The following is a 13,209-nucleotide window of genomic DNA, read 5'->3' as shown; positions in this document are numbered from 1 at the left end:
GGAGAAACAGAAATAAGGCTGAGGTGCAGTGCTGTCTCGTCATTTCCAAGGCTTAAATCTGTGAGCCCTCTCTGTTGCCCTAAATCCTCTTGAGCATAGTGTCCCTGTCAAGGAAAGCTGCAGCTTGTGATGGACCTTCTAGCTTCTGTCTCAGATGTCCTTGGGTATTATACACATGATGGAGTGAATTCTTGTTCCCAGATCCTTTTTGTGTTTATATGCACATGCATGTGTGTGGGTGGATGTGCAAACCACAGCACACATGTCCGGGTCAGAGGGCATCATCAGGTGTCAGTCCTTACCTTCTACCTTGTTTCAGACAGAGTCTCTTGTCTGCTATGGTGTGCACCAGGCTAGCTAGCCTGCAAGCTCTGAGGGAGCCCCCCGCCCATCTCTGCCTCCCTATCTCTCCATTGGAGGGCTGGGATTACTGAAGCACAAGCCCATCATACTCGTGTGGGTTCTGGAGATGGGGACTCAGGTCTTTACACTTGCCCAGCAGCTCTGTACCAACAGAGCTATCGCCCCAGATTCCTGTCCACTTGTTTAAGTTTTACAAAGTTTTCCACGGAGTTGGGTGAACCCCAGATCACAGACTTCCACGGAGGGAACCACGTTTCTGGCAGGGGTCAGAATTTTCATCATGCCACATTCTATAGTTTTCCTTTATAATATGTACAAGGAAATAAGTAATTAGCATGCCCCCCTTCATTCATATAGAAGTGTTCTGTTCAGAAGAGATTAATGTCTAGAAGTAGATCATTTGAAAAATGTTCTCAAGAGATGTCAGAAACAGCAAAGATGGATCAAGTAATTGAGAACTGGCAAAGTGCTGATCAAATTCCTCCTTCACGTTAAGACACTGAAGTGTTTAATATCAAAAATGTAATCTTTATAAACACAGAGCACAGAGCTGACTTTCACACCCTAGCTAGCTCCTGCAGTGAGAAGGGTGTTGTTTTAGTCAGGGTTTTACTGCTGTGAAGAGACATCATGACCAAGGGAACTCTTATAAGGACGGCATTTAATTGGGGCTGGCTTACAGGTTCAGAAGTTCGGTCCATTATCATCAAGGTGGGAGTATGGCAGCATCCAGGCAGGGAAGGTGCAGGAGAAGCTGAGAGTTCTACATCATCATCTGAGGCTGTTAATGGAAGACTGACATCCAGGCAGCTAGGACAAGGGCATTAAGGCCCACACCCACAGTGGTACACCTACTCCAACAAGGCCACACCGCCAAATAGCCCCACTCTCTGGGCTAAGCCTATACAAACCACCACAGGTGCCGGCTTACACTCTTCCTCCATCTTCACCTGCCCCACGAGAACCATGTGAGGGTTTCTAAAGAAAGACGGTCATGTAGAGACAAGAGCTCCCTTCCTAACATAGGCTGGCGATGGGACAGCATGAAATATCAATAGTGCAGTGAGTTATAGAGATACGGGGATGACTACCCTAGTAGCTTACCCAAATATAGCCAGTGCCCCACAACCAGTGGCCAAGCTGGAGTGAAACTCCTGGCCTCATGTCCAGGGGTCATTAGGAAAAAATAGATTCCTGGGTGAACAACGAAAGGCAGGACTGGGATCTTCTGCATGTCCTTTCCAGGTAGTCTGCCTAAATAACAGCTACTGAGTCACTAACACTGGAGTGGAGTGGGAGACAGTAGGAATCTGACACGCATGCTGAGATCTGCAAGCTGCTGTATGAACGCTATTCTCTTTGCATGGCCAACTGAGCCACGGACATAAAAATCCTTCCCAGTAGGGTTGAGCTTAAATGAGCTCAGGTCATACCTGCTTCCTCCCCTCAGCACCCAGGCCAGATGTTTACTCCATCAGTGATCTGCAGTTTAGGATGACCCTGGGCAGCCACGGGGCACTCAAGGGCACTTCCTTTTTTGACTACTGAGTCTGAGTTGCCTGCAGAAGGGCAAGCATGCCTGAAGAGAGTCTTGAGGCTGGGATTTGAGATCACAGCATTCCACTCTGGGCTTGAATGTGACTGTACAACTTACTGTCCTCAGTAGCTGGGTCTGGGCTTGACTTACAGACCCAGACTTAGTGTTTTCCAAGACTTAGCTTCTTACAAATACCCAGACAATTACAAGGGATTCTATGTGGCACAGTGTCAGGGGCAATGCATTATATGTGTGCTCAACAGAAGGGTTCCTGCTGGGAATAAAGATTTTGGTATTCTCTTTCTGCACTGTCTTTCTAACCAGGGAGAAAAGGTCAGCTTTGTCTTTGAACGTGATGGTCCACATGCTGAATGCAAGGATAAATAGGAGTGTTGGATGCAAGCCTCATTCCCATAGGCCATGCTTGAGATTCCAGAGAAAGCAACTAATATGAAGAGAAAACGTGGCTGAAACCTCAGGTGAGCCAGCCGGTAATTGCTGGATTTAGAGCAACAGAAGAAGAGCTTTCTCTTCCACCAGTTGGCAAGGTGGTCAAGTTGGTAGAGAGCAAGCAAATTGGACAGATAATAAATAGCAAGTTGGTGGCTATAAGCAAGCCATGGGCATGCTAAGCAGGAGAGCAGGCAGAATCAAGGGGAGACAGCTCTGGGGATGGATGCAGGGTGAGCCTCCACCAACACCCAGCCTGGCCAGTGCCTGGGCACATGGGATCAGCTGGACATGTTACCTGCCTTGAAAAGCTTTAATTTATGAAGGTCATTTTATTCACAGATTCTGCATTGCCTTGGTTCCCAAAAAACCTCCTGGCCATTTTCCCTGGTCTCTGCCTATGCTTTTCCTGTCTGGCCTCTCCCTCTCATTAATCTGGCTAGTGAGCACTGACCATTCTGTTTCTCAAAAATTACTTGTCAAGTCATTTGTGAAATACATTGTAGAAACTTATACCTCACTGCCTAAACTCATTTATACACTTCAAGACAGGGTAAGGGGAAAAAAAACATTGTCAAGGTAAAAGCATATCGTAGAGACCTGTTGTGGGGGCTTGAATAAGGATGGCTCTCATAGGCTCATATATTTGAATGTTTTGTCATCAGGGAGTAGAACTCTTTGATAGGATTAGAAGACGTGGCCTTGTTGTAGGACGTTTTCACTAGGGGTGAGTTTTGAGGTTTCAAAAGTCCATGCTAAGCCCAGTATCTGCCTATGGATGTAGAACTCTCAGCTCCTGCTCCAGCATCATGTCAGCCTGCATGCTGACGTGCTCCCTGCCATGATGATAATGGACTAAATCTCTGAGATGTAAGCAAGCCACTAGTTAAATGCCTTCTTTTATAAGAGTACCTTTGGTCACAGCAACGGAACAGTGACTACAGTGACTAGGGCAGTTATTTATTATGTCACACACTGTGGTTCTCTCTGAAGCCAGGATGCTCCATGGGCTTTGGATTCATATTCCTGAGCCCCTGGAACCCTTCCTTTTAGTCAGGACACACACAACAGAAAGCCTGTGGGTGGCCACAGGCTGGATCCCTCTTCAGCCACAGAGTGTTGTCAATAAGACAAAAAGGCCACCAACAGATTGGGAAAGGATTTTTATCAATCCTAAATCTGATATGGGACTAATATCCAATATATACAAAGAGCTCAAGAAGCTGGACTCCAGAAATTCAAATAACCCCATTAAAAATGGGGTACAGAGCCAAACAAAAAAATTCTCAACTAAGGAATACCGAAGGGCTGAGAAGCACCTGAAAAAATGTTCAACATCCTTAATCATCAGGGAAATGCAAATAAAAAAAAACCTTGAGATTTCACCTCACACCAATCAGAATGGCTAAGATAAAAAATTCAAGTGACAGCAGATGCTGGCAAGGATGGGGAGAAAGAGGAACACTCCTCCATTGCTAGTGGGATTGCAAGCTGGTACAACCACTCTGGAAATCAGTCTGAAGGTTCCTCAGAAAATTGGACATAGGATCCAGCAATATCTCTCCTGGGCATATACCCAGAAGATGTTCCAACTGGTAATAAGGACACATGCTCCACTATGTTCATAGCAGCCTTATTTATAATAGCCAGAAGCTGAAAAGAACCCAGATGTTCCTCAACAGAGGAATGGATACAGAAAATGTGGTACATTTACACAATGGAGTACTACTCAGCTATTAAAAACAATGAATTTATAAAATTCTTGGGCAATGGATGTATCTGGAAGATATCATCCTTAGTGAGGTAACCCAGTCACAAAAGAAATCACTTGATATGCACTCACTGATATGTGGATATTAGCCCAGAAACTTAGAATACCCAAGATACAATTTGCAAAACACAAGAAAATCAAGAAGAAGGAAGACCAAGGTGTAGATACTTCATTCCTCCTTAGAATAGGGAACAAAATATCCATGGAAGGAGTTACAGAGACAAAGTTTGGAGCTAAGACAAAAGGATGGACCATCGAGAGACTGCCCCATCCGGGGGTCCATCCCATAATCAGCCACCAAACCCAGACACTACTGCATATGCCAGCAAGATTTTGCTGAAAGGACCCTGATATAGCTGTCTCTTGTGAGGCTATGCCAGTGCGTGGCAAATACAGAAGTGGATGCTCACAGTCAGCTATTGGATGGAACACAGGGCCCCCAATGGAGAAGCTAGAGAAAGCACCCAAGGAGCTAAAGGGGTCTGCAACCCTATATGTGGAACAACATGATGTACTAACCAGAACCCCGGAGCTCTTGTCTCTAGCTGCATATGTAGCAGAAGATGGCCTAGTCAGCCATCAGTGGAAAGAGAGGCCCATTGGTCTTGCAAACTTTATATGCCTTAGTACAGGGGAATGCCAGGGCCAAGAAGTGGGAGTGGGTGGATAGGGGAGCAGGTCGAGGAGAGGGTATAGGGAACTTTTGGGATAGCATTTGAAATGTAAATAAAGAAAATATCTAATTAAAAACAAACAAACAAACAAAACAAAACAAAAAACCAAAAAACCAAAGTGACAGGCTGAGAAGACTGGAGGAGTGGAAGAGGTAAGAATGCCACACCCTCAGCCCCGCCCACAGCATTCTCCTAGGCAGCAAACAATGGACAGTGCTGGATGAGTAGAAACATGGAGAGAAATCACAAGAGCAGACAAATAATATATCTGTCAATCATAGGGCTGTGTTCTGCGCTCATATCATTATACAAAATTTTCAATAGGATTCTACTGTCGGACTCCTTTTTTTTCATCTGCAAAAAAAAGAAAAAGAAATCTCGCCAAAGCTACTGAACAGCATGGATGACCAGGAGTAGCTACTCAACTTTAAAGTATCATCTTTTCCTTTGTAAGGAGACAGAATCCGTGCAAGTACCTGACCTACGCATGATTCAACAAATAAAGATATAACAGCAGGGGCATGCCGGTAACTGCGGCTCACACACAAACTGGGTGGGAGGCACACAGGTGACAACTCTCTATTTTTAAAATAAAGTATTTCAGGGACACAAAAGGGAAATAAGAGATGGAAGTGAGGGCTGAGGCCCAGTTCTTTGCCATCAGTGAAGTGGGTGCACAGGAATGGAGAGGTTGTGGTACGCACTGCTGACAGCAAAGAACCATGTTAAAACTTCAGACCTGTGTCCTGCAGTGTGGCTTTGTGGCCTACAGTCAAAGCCACATTTTTTTATCCATATTTAGAAACAAGCCAACAAAAAGAAGTCCTTTGCAGAATGGTTCCACGTAGGTGGCCTATTTCTGCAAGAACGCTTCTATCCTTGAAGAAGCATCCTACAAAAGAATGTGCTAGTAAAGAAAATCCATTGTGTTTGATCGACACTGGGACCAGAGGATCCTCTCCAGCTCCAGGTCAGGATGCACACACCGCAGAGAGTAAGTGGCCAGCGGTGCAAACGGGTGGAGTAGAAAGGAGCCTTCCCTGGCAGAGTCGCTCAGATTTTAAATCTTGAAAGGGGAAGATGCAGCAAAAGTCTGAGTCAGCTGCCATCGCCTTCCCCCAGGGCCGCATGGAGAAGGGCAGTGTCTGGTCATCTTGCCAAGTGCAAACAGTTGGCTGGAAAATTCAGCACCTACACACGGAGAGGGGAACCTGCCATGCTGAAACCAGGAAATGAGACTAATAGGTCCCTGGTACAGAGAATTTAACTCTGGTATAGGTCTTGGCCTGTAAGACTATAGCTGAGTATCAAACTGCTGCAGGACACGTTGGTTTCCCCATCAAAACTTTGAAAGGGTGACCTTGAGTAAGTGACCCTTGCAGTGGCTTGTGAGCGAGCATCTTAAAAGCCTCTATTAAATACCCGATTCAGCGTTCGTTATTCTTTGACAGTTTTATATGTACCTAGTGTGTTTGGCTCACTTTGTAGCTATATGTTTTTTAATTTAAATATCTGATAGTGCTTAAAACCTATAAAATGTCTCATTTTTCCCCCAAAACCTACCTAATCTTTTCTATATTAAAAGCATATCATTCCTGTATTTCCCCCTATAGAACCTTCTGGAGAGAGCCCTAGAGATGATCCAGAGACTGGCTTCTCCTTAGGGAAGGGGCACATGACCCAGAAGGCTCGTGTATACTCCAAAACCTACTGGTTTCCAGCATAATTTTTAAAAAAGTCATTCAATCCCCAGCAAGCTCCACACAATCCTGAGAAACTTGTTTTCTTTTCCCTTCCTGTTCCAGGGAGAGAGGGGGCTCCTTCTTGTTGCTTTTACCTCCTAGACTCTCACTTGCACGGTATTCAAGGGCAGCCTCTGGGGGCTGTGCTGTCTCGGCAATGTAAGTGCTACAGTTATTCTTGGCAGTTAACTTGGTGAGATTGAGGTCAACAAAGCACCCTTCTGGATGTGTCTGAATAAGGGCAGCAGTCAGTAAGAGGCTGCAGCCCAGATGGTAGGAGAAAGGAAGGTATGGAAGCCAGCTGGTGAAATTCATTCAGTTTCATTCTCACACCCAACCCCCCACCAGCCCCAGGCAAAGTGCAGGATCTATTTCTCCCAGGGGGAATAGAGGGGTGTTGGATTCATTATCTGAAAGTGTCATTTGGTAATGAAGTTTGCTCTTTTTTTTTTCTATTTCCCAAAGTATGATTAAACTTCATGACTGATGCTTACCTGAATCCAAGCTGGAGAGATGAGATGGCAGCCCTTTACAAAAGGCCCTGAGACCTCTGGGTGAGAACGGATCTTGGATTGTGCCACCCCTGAAAGATACTCGAACCAAGAGATTCTTGGCTGCTTGCCACTCTACCGATCAAGGCTATAGAGGGAAGCTGGGGCATACAGCAGCAGCTCAGGCTCCACAAGAGTCCATCTGAGCTGGCCCTTCTCTCCTCTGTTCACCAGTATACAGAGAGCTTCCCAGGATAGGAAAGGCTTGGCTGCCTCAAAGCTCTTAATCGTCAAAGTGTGTGCGACGCTTATATAACCAACTTGGGAACGAACAGGTTGACGCAGCGGTGACTTACACGCGTATAGCTCGCTACTAAGAGGCCTGGTGTGAGTGTCAGCTATGCCAACTAGTAAAGAGGCCCAACACACGGCCATACAGTAAGTTGTTTATTCTTTTAAAATACCTGTCTATATCTATATAAATTATAAACTACTGAAGTCTAAGAGAACCTAACATTCACATGTTGAAGGTGTCATGTACAACTGACGTTAGTTGGCCCGACTCGCAGAAACCTCAGAGCAAGCCTGCTGATGTGGCCGATGAGCTTTGCCATTCACTGCAGGGGAAGAACTACAGGCGGCTCCATGAGGGACACGTGCAGGTACCTGAAACGAGAGCACAGCCAGGTCAGCCAGTTAGGATACAGAAAGCCTCCAGCGGTCTGAGGGGTCAGAAGGAAGCCATAATTGCCAAATGCTGGCACACTGTGAACCTAGCTAGATCTTTCTAAAAAAATTTTTTTTCTTGATTAGCGAGCAACCTTGTTTTCTAACCTAAAGGACGATAGAATTTATTCTCTTTTTTTTTCTCTTGTTCTGATTCCACAACAACCCAGAAAGCAAGGAAGGGAGAGTGCCCACTTACTTCGAAGCCTTGTACTTCTCCCTGATTGCTTGCTGCGGTCGATGGGGGATACTGAGGCATGCTTTATGCAGCTCACTCAGGCAAGGCACAATCTCATTTAATGAATAGCCCGTAAATGCAGCAAGCGTTTCTGGCTAATTGAAACGAAAAGGAAATTTTGCTTCACGTAACTTTATAAGAGGTTAGAAATCTGAACATAACTGGTTATGAAGTGAAGGGAATTTAGTTCTTGGTGAGCGAGTATATCCATCTAGAAAGATCCATAGCCTCTTCCTTTAGAAACCTTACACTAGTAACAAAAACAGCCTAGAGTTCTAAACTGGCAGGGCTGTAGCCCTCAGCGCAGAGGCAGAGCCCTCCTCTAGTTCCTTGGTGGGTGGGGCTTTCACTGATTCTTAATTACTTTGCCTAGATCATGAGAGATTCCTAGTCAAAAAGACAGCCCTTGATAGGAGGAGAAAACTGACTCCTAAAATAATGTTCTCCTTCCATATCTCTCTCTCTCTCCCTCCCTCCTTCCCCCATCTCTCTCACATGTGGGCATGCACATACACAAATACATTTTTTAAAAGGTTTATCTAGTATCATAAGAAATAAAAGTAGATGCCCCACTTTTAGCACTCCAGAGAGAATTTAGAATAAAATGTAGGGATCTGTTTCTGATCTTGCTGCCTTCTGAAGCAAGAAACACTAACAGCTTTGTACTCTGAGAGCGTCGTCTAGCAGTCCTTAATGAACTCGGAGGGGTTTTGTTGTTGTCGTTGCCACAGAAGGTGAATGCTGCTAATGTTTATTTTATTGAGATGGTCTCCCTGTGAGGCCCAGACTGCACTTGGACTCACAATCCTCCTGCCTCCACCTCAAAGGCACTTATAATATAAGTGTGCATCACCCCAGCTGTCTAGGATCAACCTTTGCTTGGCAAGGCCAATGGCTAAGCCTCAGGGCCCTCTGTGTATATTGTTAGGCATTGAGGTCTCCAGGCCTTTCCTGGCATCTCCTTGACTCTGTCCTCTCTGCTTCCCACAGAACAAAGCCATGGCATCAAAGCCATGGTGACTGGTCTAGATGACTCGAAAACAAGCTGTGGTCTGTTGTCATGACAACCAGTTATCACAAAAAAAAAAAAAAAGAAGAAAAAAAAACTTGACTTGTGCCCATTCTGAACTTTGAAATTCACTGAACAGATTTTGTTTGAACCTTGAATGTGTTCTACCTAGGAAGAAGACAGAACCTTACCCAGAAGTGTCTGTTCACAATATAGTTTGCCAGGCAGTAAGCTGCTGCAGCAACCAAGGAAGGAAGATACTTCAAGAATGGGTCAGCTTCCAGAAGGCTCAGTTCTGCAACATACTAAGTGCAAGAGGAAAAAAAAAATCTCAGTGGAGTAAGAAATTTGAGGAAGGTTCAATTTGACTAAAATTGTCAGTAAACCTGGAATTGCCAAAGTCACCAATTGGTGCCTTATTTTCATGCCATCAGAAACTTAAGGGAGGCGTATTTCCAGGTGTCATAGTTGCTCTGACTATCATTCAACAGACTCGTGTTTGTGTTGTGATGGTGTTCCAATACCCGAGCTTGGCGCACATAGCATATACGCTAGGTTACTTTTCTTTGCTAGTAGATCAGGCTTTATGGTGGTCAGGTAAAGGAGTATTGAGCTCACATCTCAAGTAGGAAGAGCCGTTAGTCAGAAGGCAAAGACACAGCCGTATTAAAGCTGGTAATGGCTAGGCAAATTGATATAGCTCTCAAGCTCATGCAATATCATTGGAGACATGTGTGGTCATCTTTTTTTTTTTTTTTTTTTTTTGGTTTTTCGAGACAGGGTTTCTCTGTGTAGCCCTGGCTGTCCTGGAAACTCACTCTGTAGACCAGGCTGGCCTCAAACTCAGAAATCTGCCTGCCTCTGCCTCCCAAGTGCTGGGATTAAAGGCGGGTGCCACCATGCCAGGCCTTGTGGTCATCTTTATTACTCTTTGAATAGCATGTGTATCACAGATATCTCAGGGCAAGCTCACTGACCAAGCCAGAATGTTAATAATTTCAACTAAATGTCTCTAAGTCAAAACGGCTGCAGATTTTATCATGCTTCATTTCCTAATGAGTTAGAAGAAGATTCAAACAAAACTCAGCCACACTGACTTTGCTCCCAAGTTAAAAGGCACTGCTGGCCTATGATCTGTATGTCTCAAGGGGTCAGTCCTTCAGCTTAAGTATCCTCAATAGTTGGGAGTGGCATGACTGTGACCTGCCAAAGCAGCATCAACAGCAATGTCTTGTGAACAGGCGTCAGGTTTTTAGAGATAATTGCCTTTCATCTCTAGAGAGATGGAAACCTGGGAGGGGCTGGAGGTAGAGGATGGTTGGGGAGGTAGCTGTCCCTGGAAGTCCTGTGGCATACCTTGGCCAAATTCTCAGTCCTGATGCACACTCCTTGACGCCTTAGGTATTGGAGGAGGAACTGGTTAGTGGTTGGAACGGTCAGATCAAATGCCAGGACTTTGAGTAGCAGATGCTCCATCCTCAGTAGCTGTCGCTTCGTGTACGTATCGTCGGTGATGTAGACAAACTCATCCACGTCGGGTGGATATATCTCTTCATATTTCCTGGGGGGGATAAAGATTTATCAGGGGGAAAGTCTGGAACACGCATCACCGGCTCTTTTCCTCTCGGATGGCCCTGAAGGCTTATTCACTTTATACTCCCACTGTTACAGAACTGTCATAGAACTGTGTAGGGATGTAAACACAGTGTGAGCTTTTTCTCAGTCCAAGAGAGTATTACAAGGACATGTTATACTAACTGCTGGGAACCGTAGCAGGTTGGGGACATTGAAACACTGAATAAGTCTAAAGGACACAGGACTCAGCTGGGTCCCTGTTGATTGAATAGATATTGGGTCACTTTGTGAGATGAATGTTAGGATTAAACCAATAACAACAACAACAAAAAAAAGCCTATGGGATTTGGTGGGTTTAGTTTTGATTTTTTGTTTTGGTTTTTGTTTTCTTCTTCTGAAGATCATATTCAACTATTCAACTTCATTGATTAGCAAAGGATACTGAATAGCCAAGAGAAAAATAACAATACTATTTCATTATTGTCCTTCTTTCCCTCTGCTTTCTTTATAGCCAGACCATCTAGGCTAGAGGAATAGAAACTACCACCCAGCAACAGATCACATAAGCCAGTTTAACTTAGCCACAACCCATATCTCCTTCCCCACTCAATTAGGTGTTGTGCGGAGTCACTGATAGGAACTGGAACCAGCCTAACCATTCATCCACCCAACAGAATGAATAAACTGGGTTACTCAGTGCTATTTGACAGATCAGTACCACAGTGCTTATGAAACCAAAACTCTCTAAATACAATTTTTGCTTGTCTTAAAATTCAGCCAAGAGACTACAGGACAGAGCAGAGTTCCATCTTGAATCTCAGCTGACGACTGCTTCACTCATGATAGTGAACCCTTTTCTACAAATTTCAAACATCTGACCTAAAAAGTAAGTGTGTGGGCAAGATTAATTTCCTCAGTTAATCTGCGAAGAGGATGGTCTCTTATTAAAAGAGCACAGATCGTTTTAATTGTAGGCATGACACTTCTTCAATAAATATGAGGGGGGGTCGTAAATCAAGTGTTTTGACAGGTGGCATTTCACAAGCTGAGAGAACGCTTACGAAGCCAGGAGAATAGCTGCTGTCCCGACAAGCTGCAATTTCCCTCTCAGGACAGACATGCAGGAGAGAAACCTGTCCAGGAAGTTGACAGCCAAGTACAGGGTCTCTGTGCGAAGTTTATATTCTTCCCCAACCTCCACCAGCCAGTCCACCAGGATGGCGCGCATGCCCTCCGTGATGTCCGGCTGCTTCCTCATGTAGTGAGCCTTGGGTCTGTGTCTTACCTGGAGGAGGAAAGAGTGTGGCTCTTCAGATGCTTGCACTAGCAAAGACCCGCTCCCTAGTATTGTTCTTATTTTGTGGAGAAATCTTAGGAACCAAGACTAGGACGATTTTGATTCCCGGCCAAATAAATCTTTATCACACAGTAAGGAGAAAACATGAGATTCTGGTTTTGTCATGGAGTGAGCTGGTATAAAGCTCCTGTGTGTTAACATCCATATGTGTTATTCCTGATACTTAACCCAGATACTTGAAACCATATAGAAAGCATATATATATATATATTTGATACTTGGTACTATGACATCAAGTTGAACATCCCTTATCCCAAGCACTTGAGCTCAGAGTATCAGAGTATTTCTTTCTCCTTTCCTTTCCTTTCCTTTCCTTTCCTTTCCTTTCCTTCCTTCCCTTCCCTTCCCTTCCCTTCCTTCCCTTCCCTTCCCTTCCCTTCCCTTCCCTTCCCTTCCCTTCCCTTCCCTTCCCTTCCCTTCCCTTCCCTTCCCTTCCCTTCCCTTCCCTTCCCTTCCCTTCCCTTCCCTTCCCTTCCCTTCCCTTCCCTTCCCTTCCCTTCCCTTCCCTTCCCTTCCTTCCCTTCCCTTCCCTTCCTTCCCTTCCCTTCCTTCCCTTCCCTTCCCTTCCCTTCCCTTCCCTTCCCTTCCTTCCTTCCCTTCCCTTCCCTTCCCTTCCCTTCCCTTCCCTTCCCTTCCCTTCCCTTCCCTTCCCTTCCCTTCCCTTCCCTTCCCTTCCCTTCCCTTCCCTTCCCTTCCCTTCCCTTCCCTTCCCTTCCCTTCCCTTCCCTTCCCTTCCCTTCCCTTCCCTTCCCTTCCCTTCCCTTCCCTTCCCTTCCCTTCCCTTCCCTTCCCTTCCCTTCCCTTCCCTTCCCTTCCCTTCCCTTCCCTTCCCTTCCCTTCCCTTCCCTTCCCTTCCCTTCCCTTCCCTTCCCTTCCCTTCCCTTCCCTTCCCTTCCCTTCCCTTCCCTTCCCTTCCCTTCCCTTCCCTTCCCTTCCTTCCCTTCCCTTCCCTTCCCTTCCCTTCCCTTCCCTTCCCTTCCCTTCCCTTCCCTTCCCTTCCCTTCCCTTCCCTTCCCTTCCCTTCCCTTCCCTTCCCTTCCCTTCCCTTCCCTTCCCTTCCCTTCCCTTCCCTTCCCTTCCCTTCCTTCCCTTCCCTTCCCTTCCCTTCCCTTCCCTTCCCTTCCCTTCCCTTCCCTTCCCTTCCCTTCCCTTCCCTTCCCTTCCCTTCCCTTCCCTTCCCTTCCCTTCCCTTCCCTTCCCTTCCCTTCCCTTCCCTTCCCTTCCCTTCCCTTTTCTTTTTCCTTCCCTTTCCTTTTTCCTCCTTTCCTTTCCTTTC

At 45.7% G+C, this 13,209-nt stretch overlaps 1 protein-coding gene across 1 annotated transcript in view; it reads right to left on the bottom strand.

Moving 5' to 3' along the window:
- Positions 1–7,479: 7,479 nt before the first annotated feature.
- Ccna1 (cyclin A1) overlaps positions 7,480–13,209 on the bottom strand; it is an 11,602-nt gene continuing 5,872 nt past the window's right edge. The window contains 5 exon segments of the mRNA XM_085835892.1: positions 7,480–7,694; positions 7,954–8,087; positions 9,193–9,306; positions 10,358–10,562; positions 11,638–11,861. Of these exon segments, the coding sequence (XP_085692018.1) occupies positions 7,643–7,694; positions 7,954–8,087; positions 9,193–9,306; positions 10,358–10,562; positions 11,638–11,861 (729 nt within the window). The 3' untranslated portion in view covers positions 7,480–7,642.

This window comes from Mus caroli, unplaced genomic scaffold (assembly GCF_978045245.1).
Source record: "Mus caroli unplaced genomic scaffold, Mus_caroli_1 scaffold_3, whole genome shotgun sequence".
Taxonomy (NCBI): domain Eukaryota; kingdom Metazoa; phylum Chordata; class Mammalia; order Rodentia; family Muridae; genus Mus; species Mus caroli.
The sequence above is the reverse complement of the archived record's forward strand: the minus strand, read 5'-3'. Positions and strand labels throughout refer to the sequence as shown.